The sequence below is a fragment of the Hyaena hyaena genome, unplaced genomic scaffold (assembly GCF_003009895.1).
Source record: "Hyaena hyaena isolate Hyena2069 unplaced genomic scaffold, ASM300989v1 scaffold_299, whole genome shotgun sequence".
Lineage (NCBI taxonomy): Eukaryota > Metazoa > Chordata > Mammalia > Carnivora > Hyaenidae > Hyaena > Hyaena hyaena.
Genome location: NW_024080930.1, coordinates 915,313 through 941,613, shown reverse-complemented (window position 1 = coordinate 941,613; position 26,301 = coordinate 915,313). Strand labels below are relative to the sequence as shown.

Sequence of the window (26,301 nt, the reverse complement as noted above, 5' to 3'; positions counted from 1 at the left end):
GAGGCTGAAGGACAAAGTTCAAAAAGAGGAAATACAAAATCTATAGTTAAGAAGGACCCTAACAGATATTCTAGAAGCAAAGCAGTCAAGCTAGAGGGAGAAACTGTACCAGAAACATGAGCAAGATCTCCTCCACCTTCTGACTGGCGCACTGGATGACCACACTGATCCCTGTAGCAACACAGCAGGTGAAATCATTTGAGCCTCTTCCCTTCCTTTCCCTCATCCCCCTCGCAAAGGAGCACCCCTGCGCAGGCCCCTATACATAGAAATGAAACGTCAAACAGTTAGTACAATGTCTGTCACGCGGCAGAGATTCAACAAACACTCCTTTCTGTTCCACTTCGTACTGAAGTTGTCGAGAAATCATTTACTTCAAGAGCATCTGCTTTCTGGCCATGTTTTATGAAACAGTCATTCCATTTAAGGTATAACAATCAAATAAGTACTACACACAAGTCATTTAAGAAATTACTATACATGCATATATAGTAACAGTTATAAAACACAAATAACAAGATAAAATCTTGACTTTTGGTGGAAAGAAGACAGAAGACATTTCCTAAGAAATGGGCTTAACTCTGCATTTATTAGGGACTCATTATCATCTTAATTTGGTGTTACTAGGAGAAAATAGACCAATATTTCTATCCCTGGTAGAGCTGATGTGACAAGAACTGGAAAAAATTGGTCAGAATTCCACAGAATGGGGTGTTCTGAACATCAGGTGTCTTCTATTAGGTTATAAATCCTGACAAGACAAATGACAGGATCTTCTGAAAGCCTTTAAACTTCATTAAGGCAATCCCAGCTTGTTCAGTGAAAAGCAACAGGTGTCTCTAGCTAGTCTGAGCTGCCAAAGATGAAGACTGAGGGCAGCGCGCTCTCACTCGGTGCTGGCCCTGCTTTCACAAAAAAATACCCTCTCCTCCTCCAGATAAGCTCCTGCCATCTGCTGAAATGTGTTCTTTCATCCAAAGGACAGAAAGGACCTTAATGAGATCAGAGAATTGACCAGAAATCTACAGGGAGCTCGTGGCCTTTTCCCTATTCTAGTCTAGATGCAACTTCTCTTCCTGGGTCACCTGTTTTGGGTAAAAATAACCTCAAATGTTTCTTTTCTGTCTAGGGTACTAAGCAGAAATCACTAGGTAGTGCAGTGCTGATTGGGTTTTTGAGGTTTTTTTCTTGGATAAAAGCATCAGCTATTTTATTATGTAACATATGGACAACAAACCATTAATTAATAGTACTGCTTATATTTCTGTGACATCTACATATCAATTTCCCATAAAGAAAAACTATTGTCAAAATATAAGGTTCAATTTTAGATGGGGAAAAACCCATTTTCACAATTTCAAGTAGGGTGAATGATTCGCCTGCTTGCGTTCTAAAATTATCTTTTTCTAGTAGTTTAAAATATACTCTTACATGAAAATTATCTTCTCAAACAATACTTACTATAGCATAGTATCCTACTTGAGAAAAATTTTAAACGTGTCATTCTGAACTACTTCTTACCTGAAAGCTTCCTCAATATTTCATATAAATTAATTTACCTCATGAATGATAAAGGAACAGAGCTAAACATGTAAAAGACAAAAATTCAGTGAAGACTATTCCAGGACTTCACGCACATCAAATCGGGAATGGTAAAATCATTTGATACCCCAAAAATGACAGGATTTCTTATAAAACAAAACAATGCCACCAAACAAGTTTTCCCTCTGGTCGGCGTCCCTTCCAGAACAGACAGAAAACCAGGTCTCCAGGGAGAGAGATGAGATGCTCACTCCACAGTTAAACACAAATATGGAGAGCCAGAGCACACGTGTGAGAGAATACATTTAATTTCAACAGGGCAGAAAATGAGTTTTAAAAGGTAGTGGTTTAATTTCAAGTGTCCCTTTTATTTCCATTTGGAAAAAACCTGCCAGCTTTTCCTCTAACTGCTTCCCAGCAGTTAAATAAGAGCAAAACATGACATCCACAACAGGGCTGAAGCTCTTCTATGGGGATGGAGGGAGGGGGGGAGAGGAATGCAACTTCATTAACTGTTTTTTAATCTGCAGAAAGAAAGGGAGAAAAAAGAGAGCACAAGAGAAGGAGCGAGAGAGAAAGGGAGAGAAGGAGAGAGAGGAGAAACAAAAACTAATTTTCCAGGCAGGAAAATACTTTTAAAACCTTTTATGTCAAAGTTAGGATTTCACAACATAACACACTAAAGGTGAAATCCAGTAGCACCTGTAGGAATTGAGCGAATGCTGCCATCACTTAAATGCTTAGGATCTGTAAAAGACTGAAGGAAAAAGAAGATAAAGTACATTCTCCAGAGAAACAACAAATGTATTTCAAAATAAAAATTGTATTTTTGTTTTTCCTTTTTTTCAGTTGTTTTTTTGTACAAGAATTCATAATTATCATATAGTAACTTATACACAATGGGCTCGATCTCTGCTCTCCTTTTCTGTGTCACTTCAAGTCCACATGTTCAGGCTATAGTCCCCCAGCATCATTTTCTGATCAATATATTACCACAGTTTGATCTAAATATAGATACATCATATAATACTCGTCTCTGGGAAAAATCATGTTAATATGCAAACTTTTATTTCTATAATACAGAAATGGAGAAAACTACAGTAGGCACACAACCTAATTATGACTCATAGATGATGATTTCTAGCTACTCTCCTACTGTAAATGAACACTGAAAATAGTCTTACTAAGAAGATTTTATTTATATGTGCACTTGTGTCCACCTTCTCCCATATACTGTACACGTCTAATGACAATCTGGGAATTTAAAGGTGCAGCCCTCAAGTTGTTAAATCCCTAAGAAAAGAAAAAAATTTAGGCCCTATTGGACAAGGAAAAAACTCACAAAATTTCCAATTTTAAATGTCTTATCAGTAGGAAAATATTAAAAATAATTTTCTGTATATACATATGGTTATATGTATATATTGAATGACACACATCTCACCTATCAGTACAATTCAGGTGGAGACATTTTGTTGAGTACTTTTCCCATTAAACGACAACTATGTCAAAATTTAAAAATATCACATCATTAAAATAATTCACTTACCATTTCAACAGCTTATACTGGTTTGCTTTTTAATTTTTAACTCTTCATAACTAAATTCCCTGATCCCTAGTGTTCACGTCCCCTATTTAAATTAAAATCTGGTGCTCTCTACTACTCAGAAACTGATGGATAAAAGCACATCTACTTCAAAATTCCATCAACAAATAAATTTTATTACCTGATTTATCAGAGAAATATCTCAGCTCTGAGCTTGTGTACCTAAATTATCCTCCCTATAATAAATAGGTAAGGAAAGTATCCTAAAATAGATGGAGGTAACTTACATGATGTTATAGGACATATAATACACGATGAGTAAGTGTCTGATATAAACTTTTCAGAGACACCTGAAAACTCACTTTAGAAACTAACTTTAGAAACAAACCATTTATTTTTCACTCTAATATAAATTAATATGTATGTATTTACATACATACACATACATATATAAAACAAAATTGTCTAGTGTTGCGTTGCTGTTTGTGAGTGAAAAAATGGTTACAAATCGATTAATCAGCTTAATTTTGTACTTAACAATTCAGTCGTTTCGGGGTACAAAGTCAGTGCATTTGCAGACTCCACGGAGTCAGATACTCAAGCATACACTTTAAAAAAGAACCCTCCTCAACATCACAGGCATTGTACAGCAAAGATATATGGACTCTGAGGCATTCCTAACTTCATAAGCAGACTAGACAGCACTTGGCTTACTTTTAAAATAGCTTCTTCAAAGAAATATAGAAAGAAATGCATGTTTGCTAAAAGTCTTTTAAAATTACATCAAAACAACATTAAAACTTGTTCATTGAGAAGAGCCTATTGAATTGAATTCCTGTTGTGAAATGCCTAGTTAACAGTTCAGAATATTGCCTTGTGAGGTTTGACTAGAGATGTGGGTGATGTGAAGACCCAGACAGAGTACACGGCTCCAACCCCAATAGTCCTCTGATCGGCTGTTTGATGGAAATGGATCCCCTTTAAAATTGCTATACACCTTAAAATGATCTATAATAAACAGTTCCCCGATAACCATTATTATTTGTAAATTGAAATGCATTGATCATTCAGAAAAGATTTCTTGCAAAATATATAAATAAATGTAACTGCATATTCTGTAAATATACGTAACATTGCTAGACCAGCCCGTCAATGACGGGCTGCTGTGTTTCAGTACTGTGTGTCAAATTTATTAGAAATTTAAAAAGAAAAATTTCTGAGGGACTCAGCTGCCTTCGTTAGTTGGCTTTAAAATGTGTAATAAAATGGGAGACAGTTTCTTCTCATAAATACATGGAATCAATGTGGAAAAGTAAACTATACAGCAGACAAGATTAAAGAACACCAGAGTGTACCAGAGTGGTCACCGAGTGAAATATCTTCCAGTATAAAAAAAGGGAAGAACTCTATACACCCAGTTCTAGTAAGTATGTTTCAGTTAAAGATACAGCTCTCTCTCACTCCTGGCAAGAATTAATTGGTAATGGCACTGCTTCTCAGCAGTGCAAAAATATCCTGAGAAATTATTCAGATTACAACAGAAGACAGGGCTTTCATCACTAAGTTTTTGCACAAAACACAGCTTTAGATATCATAAATAAATTTAAAAAGCAGATAACCTTCACTGTGTTGAACACAAAAAGGGGATGTGACCCAGACATTGGTAATTCTCCCATTAGCTAATATCAGAAAAAAAAAAAAAAAAGATTGCATTAAGTGTCTATTTATATCTTTCTAGTTAACTATGGCCAATAATATACATGGAGGTAATTTGTAGTTCAAGTTTTTCATCTTTTTTCCCCAACTAGCTACAAGCTGGATTCTAAAATTTACACTGAAATATACAATTCCAATTTTCAAAAGATCAGCCTCCTGGAGGAGGAGTGATATTCAAATTTTTTGTGCGATCTTGATGCAGAGCCCGAACAGTCCTAGGAAGAGAGACAGTGTATTTTTTAATCAATTGGCACTGAAATTTAACCTTCCTTAGCTGCATTCTAGTAGCTTGGCCAAGTTATCTCGTAACTCCGTTAGTTCAAATATTTTTCCGTCAAGAATTTCTAAGAGCGTCTTCAGGTTATTGCGAAAAGCTTCTTGTTCATTCTGACTTTTCTCCAGACGTTGCTCTAAGTCAGACAGCTGTCCCTCCAGGTCTTTGTTCCGAATTTCTACTTCCTTTAGAAACAAAAGTGTGATACATATACACAGGTCAGTTCAGGACAGAAAGAAACAGAACTTTTGTTATTACTAATATTGTGGTAGTTAATGCACTTTGACGAGTAGGAGATGAGTTTCTGACTCTCAAGTTAAAACCATTCACTCATTCATTCATTCACTCATTCATTTATTTAAAATGTTTTTATTTATTTCTGAGAGACAGAGAGAGAGACAGCGTGAACAGGGGAGGGTCAGAGAGAGAGGGAGACACAGAATCTGAAACAGCTCCAGGCTCTGAGCTGGCAGTCAGCACAGAGCCCGACGTGGGGCTTGAACCCACGAACTGCAAGATCATGACCTGAGCCGAAGTCAGATGCTTAACCGACTGAGCCACCCAGGCACCTCAAGTTAACACCATTTAAATAGATTTTGATAACTTTGCCATCTGAGAAATCCATGTGGTTTTCATGACAGGCTTGTTCATGAACCCATGTGTCCGCCCAACAAAAACTTGCTGGTTGCTTACTTCATGCCAGGTAACCCTACAGGCACTTCAAATACCAAGACAGGCTTAAAGATCCGTTCTGTGGATTAGCTGCATCTCATGTCAATTTCTGCCCACCTTTTTTTCCTATTACACAACTGTGAGCACTCTCAGGTGAAAGGAAACAGAGAAAAAGAGAGAATACTTTTTGCCTCCTTATTGGGAATTCCAGAGAAAGACTGTGGGAAGACAACACTCTCTAAAATGAGGTTTTAGGAACCTCTGAGGATGTTCATTATTCTTGTGCCTCACTATCAAATGGATATGGACAGCAGAGGAAACAGCTCAAAGGCTAAAAACTATAGTCAAGACATGTAGTAAGTGTACATATAAGAGAATTAGAAAGCTGATAATTCTAATATACTGCAAATCATGGAAAGAAGAAAAAATGACAAAAGGGAAGTGAAAGTTCCTGACAAAATATTATTTTTAAAAAACAGAATAAAGTCCAGCACACTTAAAAATTAGAAGTTATTACTGCTCTAAAAATGTTTCTAAGCATGATGAATTTAACAAGTGATTCTAAAAAATAAAAGGATATAATCAGTAAGAGATGTAATTTTGATTAAAAGTTCTAATTACACTTTAGGGGCACCTGGGTGGCTTAGTCAGTTAGGCGTCTGACTTTCGCTTAGGTCATGATCTCGCGGTTCGTGGTTTCGAGCCCCGCGTCGGGCTCTGTGCTGACTGCCAGTTCAGAGCCTGGAGCCTGTTTCAGAGTCTGTGACCCCTCTCTCTCTGACCCTCCCCTGCTCACGCTGTCTCTCTCTCTCTCTCTCCTAGAAATAAATATTTTTTTAAAAAAAGGTTCTATTTACATTTTAAAGTGTAAAACTATTACACTTTAAACAAGCTATTCAGATAAGCAATTAACAGAAAGTTACTTGTCCTGTTTGGAAAGCTCACTTTAACTTTTAAGTAGGCGCCACGCCCAGTGTGGTGTCCAACGCAGGGCTTCAACTCACACCCCAGAGATCAAGAATCGGAAGCTTAAGTGACTAAGTCACTTAGGCGCCCCAGGAAAGCTCACTTTTTAAATTTTTTTTAAAAATGTTATTTACTTTTGAGAGAGAGAGAAAGAGAGAGAGCACAAGCAGGGGAGGGACAGAGAGAGAGAGAGACAGAGAGACAGAGAGGAATACACAGACTCCAAAGCAGGCTCCAGGCTCAGAGCTGTCAGCACAAAGCCTGATGTGGGGCTCAAATCCACAAACTGTGAGACTGTGACCTGAGCCAAATCAAACATTTAACCACTGAGCTACCTAAGTGCCCCTTAAATTTTTTTAAGTTTATTTATTTTTGAGAGAGAGAGAGAGACAGAGCATGAGTGGGAGACGGACAGAGATAGAGGCAGACACAGAATCTGAAGCAGGCTCCAGGCTCTGAGTTGTCAGCACAGAGCCCAACGTGGGGCGCAAACCCACAAGCCGTCAGATCATGACCTGAGCCAAAGTATGATGCTTAACCAACTGAGACACCCAGGTGTCCCCAAGAAAGCTCACTTTTACATCTGAGAGGAATTAAATGATTGACATACACATATATACATACTTTATATATACATATATAAATTATATGGGACAAAGACAAAATTTTGGTGTTAATAAGAATATGAATCAGCCTCAGAAAATATTAGGTTTCAAATGTTAATGTATCATTTAAATGTAAAAAATTATAGCAAGTCTACAAAATTATAGTAAGCCTAAAAAATTATAGCAAGTGTAAAGGTGTCAGAACTTTTTTTTTTAATTTTTGAAAGACAATCTGGTAAATGTTAAATGAGAACAACACAATATGAAGCAGCACAGTGCAAATAGGCAACAATTGGTGCGTGTGAGGACAAGCACCAGAAATTATTGTACAAAACAGGAAACGGTGGCAGTTGTCAGGATTATGGGTAGTTTTACTTTTAATATTTACTTTTCTTACAATACCTGTAAAAATTAGACTTTTGAGAAAAAATAATTGGGAAAATGGCTTGAATACATATAAGAAAGTAACTCTCATCTAGGATTCTGAACATAAATGTTGACTTGCTCTCACAGAAATAACTAAGAGAAAGGCTTAAGCAAGAATGTCACAGAGGAGCTTCAAGAACCTGGAAAAATATAAAAAAGTTATATGGCAGCTCTAATGAGTTATAAATGAAGAATTTAAGAAATCCCAATCTAATATTAAAGCATTTACTGACGGGCGGTGCCTGGGGGGCTCAGTTGGTTAAGCGTCTGACTTTGGCTCATGTCATAATCTTGTGGTTTGTGGGTTTGAGCCCCGCGTCGGGCTCTGTGCTGACAGCTGGGAGCCTGGAGCCTGCCTCAGATTCCTTGTCTCCCTGTCTCTCTGCCCCTCCCCTGCTCCTGCTTTGTCTCTCTCAAACATTAAAAAAATACTTTTAAAGCATTTACTGTTAGATATTTCCCAGTATGTTTCTAATCTCTTTCCTGTGAATAATCCATAAAGGGAAGTAAACTGAGAGCAGGATCTGAAACCAATAAAATACTTATAAATTCACAGGCACATTCATGGAGGCTCCCAGCTATGAGAAAGAAAAAAGACCCTGGGATCAAATGTAAAAATTCCACTCATGACTGCACAGTATGCTCTCTTGCCTGCTTAAACAATAAGCTTAAGAGTAGAATGTTTCCAACTATAAAAATAGACCAAATGTCACTCACTAGAAAACACCCACTTCACCAGGCACCACCCAGTATGCCCTCTAAAGCCTTCCTTAAAATGAAAGGCTTCTTTGTTCTCCTTGCTAATCAATGAAACATCCAAACATTTTCAATGGAAGCATGCAAAACACCAAATTTCCTCAGCTACTAAAATTGTATTGTTCTCTCTAGACAGAGTTTCATACTCACAGCCATTTCTCTGATTGGAGGAATTTTAGGAGGCAGGTAACAAAAGGGATCCAATACAGTGCTGACAGTGCGGGTCTACTTTGAGGCAGAGAATATAATCCTAGAGCACGGATGGCCAACTCTGTGCACACGGGCCAAGACAAGGCAACTGAAGCCCTGGTTGGTGGGCACTTCCTAGAAGTACACCTTATGTCCGTATTTTCCAAGCCTCTTCTTGCCTTTTATTTTCGCTCCTAACTCATTCTTCTACTTATAACCACTTGTGTGCTACTAATTTCCTCTTCTCCTTCCTTGATATGGAACCATGAGCCAGAGGCACCCAGAGACCCGGTTCAGTCCTAATAAAGCAACAGAGGTGAGGAGCTAATTCCCCTTTGAATGTTTTGAAAGGCAATAATTCAGGGCGCCTGGGTGGCTTAGTCGGTTAAGCGTCCGACTTTCGCTTAGGTCATGATCTCGCAGTTTGTAAGTTCGAGCCCCGTGTCGGGCTCTGTGCTGACTGCCAGCTCAGAGCCTGAAGCCTGTTTCGGTCTGTGACTCCCTCTCTCTGACCCTCCCCTGCTCACGTTGTCTCTCTCTCTCTCCCTCCTAGAAATAAATAAAACATTTAAAAAAATTTTTTTTAAAAAAATAAAAATAAAAGGCAATAATTCAAAGTATAAAGGGGCATCTGGGTGGCTCAAGTGGTTAAGCATCTGGTCCTTGATTCCAGCTTAGGTTATGATCTCACTGTTGGTAAGTTTGAACGCCACGCTGGGCTCGGCGCTGATAGTGCAGAGTCTCCTTCAGATTCGGTGTCTCCCTCTCTCTCTTACCCTCCCTTGCTCACACTGTCTCTCTCAAAAATAAATGAACATTAAAAAATTTACATAATTAATACCATCATCAATGGGACCATATCAGGTTCATTTTCTACCAGTTTAAATCCTGCATTTTTAGTCTAATAGTCTAATAAAAGTTACAGGAAAATGTCTTGGACATCTGATTCACATCTTAAGCTGATATACCTAAGATATATTGCTCTATTAGATTATCAACCTTCAGATGTAACAAGACATATATAAATCATCAAAACAAAAATTAATATTTCAACAGAAAAACAGGCAAAAAATACACATTTTGAAGAAGAACTGTATAACATTCACTAAGCATCTTCCACGTACTAGAAATAGAGATAAAGCAAAAATAAACAAAGATGGTTCTTGTTCTAATGCAGCATGCAATCTAGACTGAGGATGCTGGCAACAAAAAGCAAACAGAAAAGACTTCCAGGAAGCTGAGGAAATGGTGACTGTGCACACTGAAATCTCCTAACCATCCTCCCAAACTAAATAAATTAATAATAAGAATAAATCCACACAAACTTCACAACTTCAAAGTTACTAGAAGAAATGGAACAATACAAATATCTGCCAACTTCCAAAAAAGACATTTCCCAAGCTGTCTCTCTAACCCTGTGCAGAGGGCAAGGCAGGGTCCTGGGGCAGGTACAGCAGAGGGAAGAGGAGAAAGAACAAAGACTTAAGGCTGAACTCTAACAACCTGATAAAGACCACTCAAAGTGCCAAGATACTGGAAAACTAACCAAATTAACAACAACAAAAGCCCTTGAAGATCAGAGCAGGCTACCCCAAAGGGACTTAACTAGTGTACACAAGACAGGAGGCAATCTTGAAAAGGTAACACTTCCAAGGAGAAATGGGCAGAAAGAACAGAGAAAGGAGCCTGCTGGCCTACTAAGGTGAAAGGGAAGAAGCAGCAACAGGGAAATTTAGAATCGTCCATGACAAAAGTAAAACACTGAAGGACACAAAGCCTTACCCCGACTGTCTCCCAAAGAGAGCATGGTTTTTAACTAAGAATTAGTAAACCACCAAAAACTGCCACTCAATCCACAAAACACAAAGGTGTGAGCTATCTTCATCTATGGAAACTATAATAAGATGAAAACAGAAAATGAAACTCTAGACACTTCAGTGAATGAAAATACAAGTTCCCCCTAAAAAACCCAATTATGAAGCACAAGAAAACACAAGACTCCACTCAAAATTAAACACCGTTGAACAGAGTACTTGGCTGGCTTAGTCAGAAAAGCATGGGACACTTAGGGCACAAGGGTGGCTCAGCTGGTTAAGTGTCCAACTCTTGATTTCAATTCAGGTCATGATCTGATGCTTTTAGAGTTCAAGCCCCGAGTTGGGCTCTGTGCTAACAGCACGGAACCTGCTTGAGATTCTGTCTCTGCCTCTTCCTGGCTTGTGCGCTTGCTCTCTCTTTCTCTCAAAATAAGTAAATAAACTTAAAAAATATATATATGTATATAAAAGGAAGAGCGTGGGACTCTTGATCTCAGGGTCCTGAGTTTGAGCCGCATGTTGGGTACAGAGATTACTAAAAAATAAACTTTAATACTGTCTAACAAGCATTCAAAATAGAGCCTGAGTCAAATATTAAACACTAAAAACAGAAATGGGCCCCAAAAAACCTAAAAAACAGAGGAGTGATTAAAGCTTGATAGAGACAGAAGAAACAGGCAAAATCATATCAGAAATAAAGACTGAATTATAAAATAAAAAATACATTTGCAAAAAAATTTTATTTTATTCAATTATTATTTTTAAAAATTCAAGGGAATTGGGGTGGCTAGGTGGATCAAGTCAGTTAAGTGTTCAACTCCGGCTCAGGTCATGATCTCATGGTTCGTGAGCTCAAGCTCCAACACTGGGCTGTCCACTGTCAGTTTGGAGCCTGGAGCCTGCTTCAGATCCTCTGTCCCTCTCTCTCTCTCCCTCTCAAAAATAAACATTTATATAAAAAAATTCAAGGGACTGCAAGTGAGATAAAGTAGGAGAAATGGTCAGAGAGAAAGTGGTGGTTGAAACAGAATTCAAAAAAATCCAATCCAGTTACATATCCCTGGAGCTCCTGAAGAAAAAAACACCCCAGTAGGACAAAGCTAATATTTAAAACTTTTATACAAGAAAACTTCCTGGAAATAAAGGAAGATCTGAATCTACAAATTAAAAGGGCCCACCAAGTACCTGAGAAAACTGACCCTCAACAACCAATTCTCAGAAATATCTGAGTAAAACGATTAGACTTTAAAAACAAAGGAAAAATCCTCAAGGCTTACAAACAGAATGGGCTCCAAACTTCCAAGGCCTGACATCTAGACTGGAATAGATTTCTCAAAAGAGACATAAAAACAAGGTAATAATAGAGTGGCATTTTCAAGAAACTCAAAGAAACAAAATTAGAAACCGAAGATTTTACACCCTACCTGTCACCCAAGTACTAAGTCTTAAAAAAACACAACAGCTTAAAACCATGAACTCTTCTGGAACCATCAACTAGAGGATAACCTTCATCCAACCAGCAGATTACTGTAGAAACTTCAGAGTAAGGACTGATGGTGACCATGTACTGTATGTAATATATATCAAAGAATAAAACAAAGGTGGGTGATGCTTAAAAAATAATATAAAAATATTACTAGGGGCTCCTTGGTGGCCCAGTAGGTTAGGTGTCCAACTCTAGATTTAGGATTAGGTCATGATCTTGTGGTTTGTGGGTTCAAGCCCTGTATCAGCCTCTCAGCTGATGACACAGAGCCTGCTTGGGATTCTCTCTCTCTGCCCTTCCCCTGCTTATGTGAGTGAGCATACACTCTCTCTCAAAGTAAATACATAAACTTAAATAAATAAATAAATAAATAAATAAATAAATAAAACAAAATGTTATTTGTTCTGACAAAGTAAAAATAATGCAGTTAGAAACTAGGAGAAAAAAAAAAAGAAAAAAAAAGAAACTAGGAGAAAACAGGAAAGAAAAAGAGAAAAGAATAATTGCAATTACTGAATATATAATATATATTAGTTCAAAGTCAGAATAATTGCAATTGCAATTAATGAATAAGTAATATATAACAGTTCAAAGTCAGACAGCATTAAAAACTAACAAACCAGATTGTGAAAGTTTCAATATGAACACAAGTGACTAGTAATGTTTTAAAAAGGTATAAATCTAAAGGTACTACAACAAAGTTAAGATGATCTTAAACATCAAAGACATAAAAGGGCAAAGAACACATATAAAGAAAATTCAAATTAACATAATATATATAAACTATTATATAAAATAATGACAAGTTGAAACCAAACATAAAAATCATATCAATAAGGGGTGCCTGGGTGTCTCAGTTGGTTGAGTGTCCAACTTCGGCTCAGGTCATGATCTTACAGTTTGTGGGTTTGAGCCCCACGCTGGGCTCAGTGCTGACGGCTCAGAGCCCAGAGCCTGCTTCAGATTCTGTGTCTCCCTTTTTCTGCCCCTCCCCCACTCACATTCTAACTTTCTCTCACAAAAATAAACATTAAAAAAATTTTTTTTAAAAACTCCTATCAGTATATATGAATGAGTTACCTAGTAAAAGAAAAAAATATATAGTTTGGCTCACGAAGTACCATCTAACTATATGTACACAACACACAAGAAGCAGTCACAAAAACTGACTTTATTACACTCTGGTTTCTCTTCAGGTCGCATAAATCTTTCGCCTTTTACAAAAACTGGCTTTATATTAGGTCATGAAAAAGTAGTATTACGTTACAATAAGTATAAATGTTACAAAAAATATTCTGTGATGACAGAAATATGATGATTAGTGTGTTCCTTTCTTCACTGTCCTGATTCCAGGTATGTTTCCAAGTTTATAATAATCACAGTATTTTCTAAGACTTGTTTGCATTGAGAAATTAACCCCAATGGGTTTTTCTGTTTTTGTTTATGTCAGGGGCGAGTAGTCCTTTAGTACCAATGTAACTAAATAAGTTGTCTAGTCACTGTACATATTTACCTGTCATTTTTGACAGACTGGGGCCAACTTGATGTTTTAAATCTTTAGCCCAATATGAAAACTTAAAAGCTCATTAAACTTTTTACAATTACAGTAAAAATATTTACAACTTGTTTCTACAGTTTTATTGGTAATATGTGCCATGAAATTTAAAGACCACCAAAAATCCAGGGAAATTTTGTATTCAGTTCCTTTTTTGGTGTAATGTTAAAGTTGTATAGATTATTAATGCATGTCCAGTTAATATAACCCTGGTTTTGTGATATGATTGCTTAGATTTTATTGATATTAAATTAGTGGTTGCATTAAATAACAAAATTCCCACTGTGATTAATTTAAAAAAGAAAAGCTGTGTGATCACAATGCAGTAAGACTAGTAATTCAAAACAAAATAATAAAATAGAAAAGTCCTGCCACTGAGCAATTCATTTAGGGAAGCCCAAAAAATTGAAGATGGGCTCAGAATAATGAGGAATTGTGATACTGGTAGAAAAAGTGGCAAAGGAAATATTTTAAGGCTAAAAGTCAAAACTCACAATAAAGATATACTCATTATGTTTATGTATCAAGAAACACAGCAACTGGGGCGCCTGGGTGGCTTAGTCGGTTAAGTGTCCGACTTTCGCTTAGGTCATGATCTCGCGGTTCGTGGGTTAGAGCCCGGCGTCGGGCTCTGTGCTGACTGCCAGCTCAGAGCCTGGAGCCTTTTTCAGAGTCTGTGTCTCCCTCTCTCTCTGACCCTCCCCTGCTCACGCTGTCTCTCTCTCTCTCTCTCCTAGAAATAAATAAAACACTAAAAAATTAAAAAAAAAAAAACACAGCAACTACTTTCACAGTAAGTATAAATTACAGGAGTTGTAAGAACACAGGGATAAAAACACACTGAAAAGAGACTTTACTATGCCACTCTCAATATAGGACAGATTAAGTGGAAGAAAGAAAAGGTAAGAATAAAAGACATAAATTACAAAATCAACAAGGAACATTAACAAAAACTGACCATATATAAGAACATACAACAAAGTGTAGTAAATTACATAAAACAGAAATTATATATGGGTGCCTGGATGGCTCAGTTGGAAGAGCCACAGTTTGTGGTTCAAGCCCCATGTTGGGTATAAAGATTACTTAAATAAATAAACAAACCTTAAAAGAAAAAAAATCATACAAACCCTTGTGATTACAATGCAATAAAACTACTACTTAATAACTCAATAAAAAAAAATAAAAAGGTCCTTCCACCAGGAAATTGAACAACCTTCTTTCGTTTACTTTTTATTTTTCTTAAAGTGTATTTATTTATTTTGGGGGCTGGGGGGAGGGGCAGAGAGACAGAATCCAAAAGACTCTGCACAAAGCCCAACATGGGGCTCAAACTCATTAACTGTGAGATTATGACCTGAACTGACATCAAGAGTTGGACACTTAACCGACTGAACCACCCAGGTGCCCTTTTATTTCCTGTAATGTTTATTTATTTATAAAGAGATAGAGTGTGTGCACAAGTGAGCACTGTGTGTGTGGTGGGGGAGGACACAGAGAAAGGAGGGAGAGAATCCCAAGCAGAGGGATTCTTGGGATCCACTTTCATTCAGCACAGAGTCTGATGTGGGGCTTGAATTCACAAACTGTGAGATCATGACCTGTGCTGAAATCAAGAGTCTAATGCTTAACCAACTGATTCACCCAGGCACCCCTAAAGCACCTTCTTTTAAACATCTCTTGCATACAAGGTAAATAAAACCAAAATTACAGAATATCAGGAAATCATGATAATGAAAACATTAAATATCAGAATCTATGAAATATACTTTAAAGCAACAACCAGAGGAAAATCTATAGCCTAAACACATATAAATAAAAGTGAAAGAATAAAAACAAAGGAATTAAATTCTCTTCTTTTTAAATTTTTTTTTTTAATGTTTTTATTTATTTCTAGGAGAGAGAGAGAGAGACAGTGTGAGCAGGGGAGGGTCAGAGAGAGAGGGAGTCACAGACTGAAACAGGCTCCAGGCTCTGAGCTGGCAGTCAGCACAGAGCCCGACGCGGGGCCCGAACCCACGAACCGCGAGATCATGACCTAAGCGAAAGTCGGACGCTTAACCGACTAAGCCACCCAGGCGCCCCTTAAATTCTCTTCTTAAAGTGCTAGAAAAAGAATAAAAAGTAAACCAAAATAAAGCACGAGGAAGGAATGGTAAAGATAAAAGGAGAAATTCCTTTTATAATAAGGATATCTTTTTATTTAAAATGATAAAAGGTAGAGGGTAGAAAAAAGGTGGCACTGATGAACAAAGCAAAATCTTTTAAAAATAATTTAACAAAATAGGGACGCCTGGATGGTTCAGTCAGTTAAGCATCTGACTTATGCTCAGGTCATGATCTCACAGTTCATGAGTTTAAGCCCCGCATCGGGCTCTGTGCTGACAGCTCGGAGCCTGGAGCCTGCTTCCGATTCTGTGTCTCCCTCTCTCTCTGACCCTCCCCTGCTCACACTCTGTCTTTCCTTCCCTAACATTAAAAAAAAAAAATTGTTTTAATTTAACAAAATAACTTAATCAAAAAAGAAAAGGATAATGGACAACTATATAAAACAAGCATTCTCCCTGAATATGTGAAAGATAGATGCAAAACTTAAACAGTCTAACAGCTACAGAAGACAGAACAGTCCAGGAACTACACAAAACCGCACCAGGCTCCGATGGTGTTAAAGCGGAGTTTTATTAAATGCTCAAAGATATGACTGTTCCAATATGACATCCATGACTCCACAGCACAGAAAATGAAGAAAGTGTATGAAGTATAATTGAACTTTAAAAAAAAATGTTTTTTAAGTGGCACCTGGGGTGGCTCAGTCAGTTAAGCGTCTGACCCTGGGATTGTGATCTGAGCCAAAATCAAGAATCAGATGCTCAACCAACTGAGCCACCCAGGCTCTCCTGAAGTAGAATTTTGTATAAAGTAGAATGCTTGATACCTAAATCTTATAAATACAGCTCCCCCACCAAAGAAGAAAATTACAGACCAATATTACAAATGAATATCATGTAAAAATTATAAATAATAAAAGATGAAAACCTAACACCACATTAAGAAAATAATTTACCATAGTTAAATGGTACTTATTCCAGTAATGCAAAGGTGGTTCGGTATTAGAAAATCTATTAATAAAACAAAACATATCAATAGATATAGTGAGGAAATTATGATTATCTCCAAAGATACTATAAAAAAAGCCATTAACAAAATTCTTGATAAAAACACTCAAGAAAACCAGGAATGAAAGACACTCTCATAACATGATAAAATATATTTTAGTGTTAAAGCCAGCATTTTAATTAATGGAAAAATACTAGAGAAATTTTCACTAAGATAAGGGACAAGAAAAGCCCATAATCTCCATTACTGTTTAACATTATACTAGTGTGTTTTATTTTTAATGTTTATTTATTTATTTTGAGAGAGAGAGAAAGCATGTGAACAAGCATGTGAGTGGGGAAGGGACACAGAAAGAGAATCCTAACCAGGTTCTGTGCTGACAGCACTGATGTGGGGCTCAATCCCATGACCCTGAGATCATGACCCCAGCCCATATCAAGAGTCAGACACTCAATCGACTGAGTCACACAGGTGACCCTGTACTGGTGTCCTTTTTTTTTTTTTTTAAATGTTTTATTTATTTTTGAGAGCGAGATAGAGATAGCATGAGCAGGGGAGGGTCAGAGAGAGAGGGAGACAAGAATCCAAAGACAGGCTCCAGGCTCTGAGCTAGCTGTCAGCACAGAGCCCAACGCAGGGCTCAAACCCACCAACTGTGAGATCAAGACCTGAAATGAAGTCAGACAATTAACCGACAGAGCCACCCAGGCAACTCTACTGGTGTCTTTAACAGGTGTAATTCGACAAGAAAAATCAACAGATACATAAAAATTGAAGAAATAAAGTAAAATTACCTCTGTTTGCAGATTATGTATTACCATACCTTAAAAAATCTTACCTAATCAAGGCAATAAATGACAAAACTAGCTCAAATAATAAAATAATTTAGTGAGGTAGCAGGATATAAAATAAGTATTCAGAATTCAACATATACACACAATAATCAAATACAATGACAGAGAAAGTTCCGTTTGAAACAGAAAAAAAGATAAAATATGGATAAACAAGAAATATGCAAAAACACATGAAAACCATAAATTTTAAGCAATCCCAATAAAATTCTTCTATAGAGCTACATTTTTTAGTTGACACAAAAATTGTTATTGAAGTTAATACTGAAGTTCATATGATAAAATAAATATGTAAGAATATTTAGAAGAACAATGAAGAAGAAAACACTGTGAGGATTAACGGCCCACCCAGACATTAAGGCTTCCACAATTAATGCACTGTGGTACTGACACATGAATAGAGTGACCAGTGGGCTGGAACAGGAAATCCAGAAATAGATCAAAATACATATAGAAATCGAGTATCTCTAATCTCTGGAAAAAAGAATGATGTTTTAAATAAATGGTAATGAAATAACTGGATAGGCATTTAGAAAAAGATGGAATTGGATCCCCATCTCATACCATACACACAAAAATATAAACCCCAAATACTCAAAGATCCAAAGGTAAAAAATAAAACCAAGTAAGTACTAGAGGGAAATATGGATGAATTCCTGTATCATCTGAGTTTAGAAAAGAGCTATCTAACTATATGATTCACAAGCCACAAGCAAGAAAAGAGTAACTCTGACTATTACATAAAGCAACACCATCGTGGGCAAGGTCAAAAAACAACAGACTGGGACAAAATATTTGTAACATGTAATCAGATATATAAAGAACTCCTGAATATAAAGAACCCTTTGAAAAGGACCAAAAATCCTATCAAGAAAAGGCAAAAGACATGAATACCCAATCCATACATGTACAAAAAGATCCTGAAAAGACCTTTAAGCTTATGAAAGGAGTTCATGTCACTCATAATAATAGGAGACACACGAGAGATAGCATTTCTTACCTATCACACAATTAAGAAGTATTACAACTTTTGTTGGTGAGGCTATGGAGACACATACACTCATGCTGGTGGTATAAGTGAGCAGTGGCACAATCCATTATGGAAGGAAAATGGACAATATTTAACAAAACTACTTTTGTGTTTATCTTTTCACTTAGAAATCTTGCTTCTAAGAATCTATCCTGTGGGTGGCTTGGCTGGAAGACCATGTGACTTTTCTTTAAGTGAAGGTATCTTTTTTTTAATGTTTACTTATTTCTGAGAGAAAGAGAGAGAAAGACAGAGTGTAAGCAGGGGAGGAGCAGAGAGAGAAGGAGACACGGGATCCAAAGCAGCTTCTAGGCTCTGAGCGGTCAGCACAGAGCCTGACGTTGGACTTGAAATCACAAACCACGGGATCATGACCTGAGCTGAAGTCGGACACTTAACCGACTGAGCCACTCAGGCACCCCAATCATGAGATTCTTGATCTTGGGGTCATGATGAGCTCAAACCCCATGATGAGTGTACAGGTTACTAAAAAAATAAAATAAAATAAAACAAACCAAAAAAAGAATCTACCCTGAAGATACACCTCCAACAATAACAAAATACCTATGCATAATATTACCTATTGTAGTATTATGGCAGAACACTGAAAACAGGCTAAATACCCATATAAAGGAGTGGCTAAATAAACTATCAACACCCAGAAATGAAGTACTATACAGCTGTAACAAACATGAACAAGATCTCTATGAACTGACTGAGTGATCTCCAGAAAATGTTCTAAGTTAAAGAAGCAAAGTCCAGAAGAATAATCTAGTAGATGTTATCATTTTAAAAAGGGCAGGAGAGGGTAAACAAATAGATCTATCTGTTTATTTGCATAAAAAGAAACAGAAAGGATAAACCAGAAACCAATGTGATCGGTTACCCATGGGAGGCAGATGGAAATGGGGTGGGAAGAACAGGGCAGAAACTAGGGTAGTCCGGACTAGAGGGGATGACACTTTTCTAAAGACATCTTTCTGAATAGTTCTGATTTTTGGAAACATACTAATGTTTCATATACTCAGTAAATGCATGCTATAAAATGAAGAAGAATGGGGGGCGCCTGAGTGGCTCAGTCGGTTGAGTGTCCAGCTTCGGCTCAGGTCATGATCTCACAGTTTGTGGGTTCGAGCCCCCTGTCAGTCTCTGTGCTGACAGCTCAGAGCCTGGAGCCTGCTTTAGATTCTGTGTCTCCCTCTCTCTCTGCCCTTCCCCTGCTCATGCTCTGTCTCTATCTGTCTCAAAAATAAAGTATAAAAATTTTAAAAAATTTTAAAAAATAACAAAAAAATGAATGGGAAAAATACATTTAAAATGGAATATGATATGATATATGATAGAAATGAACATAAATGTGTTTCAAATGAACAACCTAGCCAGTTGCAGAGGAGTGGAAGAACTCACCCAATGAACTTCTGAATACAAGGACAAAAAGAATTATACTGATCTCTAGTTGGAAAGGTTTTGTTTATATTTTTTTGGCAGTGGTTTGAATTATTAATTTAAAAACTATTTTCCGTGCTAAGATTAAAAAATGAAGTGAATATAGTGTGGGTAATAAAATCTTAGTATATTTTTAACTAAGTTTGTTTGTTTGTTTGTTTATTTAGAGGGACAGAGACAGTGTGAAGACGAGAGGGGCAGAAAGAAAGGGAGAGAGAGAAAATCCCAAGCAGGCTCCAAATTGTCCACGTGGAGCCTGACACAGGGCTTGAACTCAAGAACTGTGAGATCATGACCGAAGCCAAAATCAAGAGTCAAGTGCTTAACTGACTGAGCCACCCAGGTACCCCCCAGGTTTCTTGGTGTTGGGTAAAGGAAATATAGATACGGATATGGGGAAAGCTAAAATGAACTTCACAGTATTAGACTACAATGGGAGGTTTGAGTAAGAATTCAGTTTAAGATACATACATTCATATATATGTATATATGGCTAGTGAAATGGACATAATGTGGCATGTGCGTACTTCTAGCTCTGTTCATTAAGATGGCAAAGAAATACTGTCAACTCAATAGCAAGAAGCTTATCTAGTACTCAGATTTTGTCTTCTAAATATCAATCTTTGCTAAAAGAAATTTCTCCTTGAAGAAATACCTAATTCCAAGGCTAAAGGTGAAAAAATAGAAGATGACCCTGGATTATGTGTTGTGCTAAAACATGAAGAAATTCTTTAAAGAATAACAGTGTCACATCAAAAGGAAATAGAAGCTGCTTGGAAAGGATTTCCAGTGGTTAAATCTGGGACAATTCAAACATTAAAATAAATACACGTGACAACTAAACACAAGATGTGATCCTGGAATAAATGGAATAAATCCTGGACCAGGAAAAGAATTTTTAAATTTTGTTATAAAGGAGATTATTAAGACAATTATGGGAATTTGAATAAGGTCTGTAGATAGGTAATTTCTTGGCTTTAATGGTTATGTAAGAGAATGTCCTTATTCTTAGAAAATACACACTGAAATATTTAGAGGTAAAGACATACTGTTACCTTCAACTTACTCTCAAAGATTTCAGGAAAAACACGCATACACAGAGTTCTAGACTGGTAAAACAAATATGGCAAAAAAAATGTTAACATTTGAGAAAGGTGAGTGAAAGATATATAAAAAATTTTTTTGTATTATTCTTGCAAGTTTTCTGAAAATCTGAAATCATTTCAAAATAAAGTTTAAAAATAAACAAAATCATTTCAGATAATGCTACCAGGAAAATAAAACATGGTAAATATTACAAAGAGTACCTGGGGTCCTCTGCAGGGAGGACCTTGCAGAGCAGTGCTTAAATTGAGAAATTGGAGAAATTAGCATGTGATCCAAGACCTAAAACAAGTAGGAGCCAGCCCATCTGAAGGTCTGAAAGCTTCCCTGTCCTGTTCCATGTATGTTGTTTTGATAAGCATTTTTGATACTCGGTAAAAGAATAGGTAAGAACTGATACTCACTATTCCAGGAGCCAGCTTTAAAATGCAATTACTGCTCAGTCAGTGATGAAATACATTTAGAAGTCTGATACGGAAAATCACCCCTTGGTTTATCTGGGACAATGTAAATGTGTATGTAACTGGAAAAACGTTTTTAAAGAATTGTCAGGGAGGTCTAAGCTGCTTGGCTGCCTGGAACAGCGTGGTGCTAATACAGAAGGAAGAGAGGCTTTGGAATCAAAATGAATTTAGGCCTTACTACTTTCTAGCTCAGTGTTTTCTCAACTTGTTAACACCTCCGAACTGCTGCCTTCTCTTTGAAAATGGGGATACCAACTTGTCAGTGTGAGAATTAGTTGAGAATTAGAGCGAAGGTATACAAGTGCTTAGCAAATGCCCGAATCATAGCAAGTACTCAGACAATGACAGCCCGAAACAAACGAACAAATGGCAAAGCTACACTGATTTCCTCCACTTCCTCTAGCCCTGATTACACACTTCATCTTTTAGTTCTATACCAGGCTTTCTCAACCCTGACACTATTGACATTTTGGGCCAGATAATTGGATGTTTAGCAGCATCCTTGACTTCCATCTACTAGATGTCAATAGTAGCATCCCAGTTGTGAAAATGAAAACTGTGTCCACACATTGCTAAATGTCCCCTGCGGCACAGTTGAGAACCACTAATTGACACAGATCATTAAAATGGAGGAACAACATTTAATAGGGCTAACCAAAACAAACCACCTCATTTTCCTCAGACTGCTGAAAAGTCAAATGACAGGAGAGGCAGAGGGAAATAGTTCATGCCCTATAAAGAACCTGTTACCACTGTCACAGAATTTGGCCTATTTATTTATTTATTTTTAATGTTTTTTTTTGTTTTGTTTTGTTTTTTATTTCTAGGAGAGAGAGAGAGAGACAGCGTGAGCAGGGGAGGGTCAGAGAGAGAGGGAGTCACAGACTCTGAAACAGACTCCAGGCTCTGAGCTGGCAGTCAGCACAGAGCCCGATGCAGGGCTCGAACCCACGAACCGCGAGATCATGGCCTAAGTGAAAGTCAGATGCTTAACCAACTAAGCCACCCAGGCGCCCCAAATCTGGCCTATTTAAAGAGAGATTGGACAAGTTAACCTATACAAGCCTCAGTTTCCTCATATGACTGTTATATGGAATAAATGCACAATATAAGTGCTTAACACAGTGTCTGGCACAAGTGAGCACTCAGTGCAGGGCATTCTCATTATAATTATGGTACTCCTTCTAATCCTGGGCTTTTAGGTCCCACTCATCACCCCTTATTCCAAATTCCTCACTCTGTACATACATTTATTTCTACTCCCAACTCTAAAGTGCCTTAATCTCTCTTTATAGACACAGCTAACCACTGGGACATAAAAGTACCTGAGATGCCAGGGCACTCTGATAATAAATTCTAAAATCCTTCCCTAACCACTTACACAGAATATACGCATGTAAATTAGAGCCCAGAAACATATTACTTATGTGAAAAACCTGAGTAAAATTAATGAGAATAAAAGAAGAAAAACAGCACTAACTTGATTCCATTAGGGCACAACTACTTCTGTAATTCATACTAATTAGTTCAGTGTTAAAAAAATGAGAACTCCTCAAGTAAAGGAAATCCATTTGAGAAATTCTCCTTAAATCCGGGTTATTTTTTATGTTGCAAAGTAGAAATTTCTAAAATAACTTACTAAAGACAATTTATAAATGACCATCTATGATGATCACATGCTACCTAGATAAAGTTATCAGGTAATTTATGACAAATCCAAGATTACACCTGAACCAGAAGTCCTGGAAAAGAAAAATGACTGAGAAGTTACGAAATGAAGTTTCAGAGAAAAAGTCATTACTGTGTAAAAGAATGAGTGATGCCCTGCTGTGCCGAAATGCATCAAAATGTCATTACAGCTCACCTGGAGTTTCTGAGTCAAAGAGTCTCTCTGTTCTTGTAGTTCTCTGGCGTTATCAATTTCTTGTTTCAATCTTTCTATTTCCTAGAAAAAGTACAGCAATGTCTTTAGCAACCATATTTACACTAAATCAAGGAAAGAGAAGGTCTTATTTTTCCCTGAAATTATCGTCCCAGTCCCTAGAAAAAAAAATAATTAAAAAAAAAACCCATTCCTTTCTACTGACTAAATTTGAGAGGGGTGATTTGTCTTTATGAGTGTGTCGTCTAGTCCGTGATAATCTTAAGCAACAAGTGTATTTGGTGGCTTTGATACAGCACTGCTTAGAAACCACCATCAGAATATATTTTGAAGTTGTGGATATAATTCTTTCCTGGGACATTAAATCTTCTGACTGGAAACCAGAGAAAGCAACAGCTTGTAAAATTCACTTAATCTCTCCTGGTTTTCTGTTGATTTTATAAATGCTACTCTCATACAGAAGGCAAGAAGCAGTGTCTCAGTCTGATTGCCTTGCCATCGTTCATAACAGCAGAAACAAGAAAGGAGAAAATATGAACAAGCTAAATATTAATCAGAAAAACATTTCATGCCCCCAAACAGCATCCCACGACCTTACATTATTCCATAAAATACCTGTAAATCTGACATACGCTCAAATATTTTGTACACATATGTTAGCCACATCACAGATGAATAAAAAGTAGCACATACCTCTTCCTTCACTTTCAGTGTCTCTTCTAGTTCTTGGATTGTCTGATTTAATTCTGTCTTATGGGTATGCACTGCATTTGCTTGGCTGCTAACACATTCAAGCTCAGTCACCTAGAACGAAATGAGAACACAGGGTAAGTTATATGACTACTTCAAAGGATTTCTTGCTGAATATATAATAGCTCCTGATAGGTAAATCACAAATTCTAAAGCAACATATGAAAATCAATTTTGAGAAATATTAAGACACTTATGGTAGAATGAATACATTCTTTAAAGACATGAATCTAAGACAAAGGAAGAAGATTAGGGAAATAATTATTTATATGGCGTGGTCCTAGAAAAAGTCAGTAAAATTTAAATTAAGTGACTAATGATAGTAGAGAACCCCTCTAATGCAAGTCTTCTTTAAAAATGTCCTATGAAAACATATTCAAAATCAGATATAGCCATCTGCCTTCCATCTGTAGCTTTCAAATTAGACATGGCTTCTGAAAACTGGCCTTGCAGAAGTGAGAAAATTTTCAAATACATTTCCAAAATGTTAAGAGAATCTGGAAGAAAAGATATGCTTAAAAATACAACTTGAATCATTCGATTACTAGAATGACTTCATATCAATAGTGTCTCTGTGGCAAAAGATAACATTCTTTAGTCAATAAGAATGTACTGAGGGCCTGAAAAGCTACGTAACTTTTAATGAGCACTTGGTATTTTCTGAGAGAACAGAGAAAGGCAGAGTTCCTAAAAGTTATACTACCCAACAACAATGTTGGATTCAACCATCAAATGGGACAGAAGTCAACGTAAAAACATACATACGCTCCCAATAATAGCTCTTTACACACATCAGGAGCTCAGACATTTTGGGTGACTACAATGCAGTGAATTTTAGACTGTTAAGGAAACATACCAAATTCTTCTTCACATTTTCCAAACACCTAATCACCCTCCACAAATATCACTTTACCTTTCCTAACACTTTCGTCCTTTCTAGTCATGTACTAACAGCCTTGTGCAGACCCTTACCATCCAGGCATAAAGAACAGCAAAGGCTTGCCAGAAGACTTAACTATAATCTATTTTTATCTCTCTGACAAACTAACATTCATCCATCATCTGTAATTCCCTCATTCAAAGCCTTTCAAAGGCTCATTTTTTTTTTTTTTACAACATCAAATCTAAACCCTTAGCTCTTGCATATACCAGCCCTAAACTACTTAACCATCCTCATCATCCAAGACATTCACACTATGTGATATATCACTTTTCCAACTAAAAGCAGGCAAGTCTCCTTGTTCTAAGAATAAACCACTCTCAGGGTGCCAGAGTGGTTTAGTCAGTTAAGCATCCTACTCTTGATTTTAGCTCAGGTCATGGCCTCATGGTTCATGAGATCAAGCTCCATGTCAGGCTCTGTGCTGACAGCCAGTAGCCTACTTGGGATTCTCTCTCTCCCCCTCTCTGCCCCTCCCTGGCTTGTGTGCACTCTCTCTAAAAATAAGTAAATAAAACTTTAAGAAGGAATAAACCACTCTCACTCCCCCAATAAACGCCCCCCCCCCAAAAGCATACAGACTTTCTTCAAGTCTTTGGCCAACCCTTGAACTAAACATGCACAGGTAAGAATTCAAAGAGTCCAGTATGGTGGGGTGTGGGGAGCTAGAAGGCTGAAAGGGCTAAGGTGGTAGTGCTCACCCCAAAGGAAACAGTTTGAAGTTTGAGTTCCACCAAATTAGAGGACACTGGTCATCACCTCAAGCTTTCCAGTGAAGTACCAGAAGGGTTATGCCTTAGAAATAAAGATTTCTCAGGACTAGGGTATTAACCATAGGGTTAAGGGCAAAATTAAAATAAAACAACTCTAACAATGAAGCATAAGTCCACACTTCCACAAATTCTAGGAAATCTGTAAGTCATTTAATTACTTGCTCAAATAAAAACACCAGAGTAAGATCAGAGAACCTATAGCCTATATAGCATCTAATGTTCAATGTCTAACACACAACTGAAAATGACTACACAAGTGAAAAAATAGGAAAATGCAACCAGTAATGTCAAAAATCTGTCCTTATACCCCACTGGCCCAAGGTGCAAAGTAAGTTTATTCAGGCTAACTGGAAATGACACCTGATGGAAATTCAGATCTATAAAAAGGAATAAA

At 37.1% G+C, this 26,301-nt stretch overlaps 1 protein-coding gene across 1 annotated transcript in view; it reads right to left on the bottom strand.

Moving 5' to 3' along the window:
* Positions 1 to 337: 337 nt before the first annotated feature.
* The window catches only part of HOMER1 (homer scaffold protein 1), a 140,056-nt gene continuing 114,092 nt past the window's right edge, over positions 338 to 26,301 (bottom strand). Inside the window, exons 7-9 of the mRNA XM_039247463.1 lie at positions 24,138 to 24,248; positions 23,427 to 23,507; positions 338 to 5,263 (exon numbers count right to left, since the gene is read on the bottom strand). Of these exons, the coding sequence (XP_039103394.1) occupies positions 5,075 to 5,263; positions 23,427 to 23,507; positions 24,138 to 24,248 (381 nt within the window). The 3' untranslated portion in view covers positions 338 to 5,074. The remainder of the gene's footprint in view (positions 5,264 to 23,426; positions 23,508 to 24,137; positions 24,249 to 26,301) is intronic.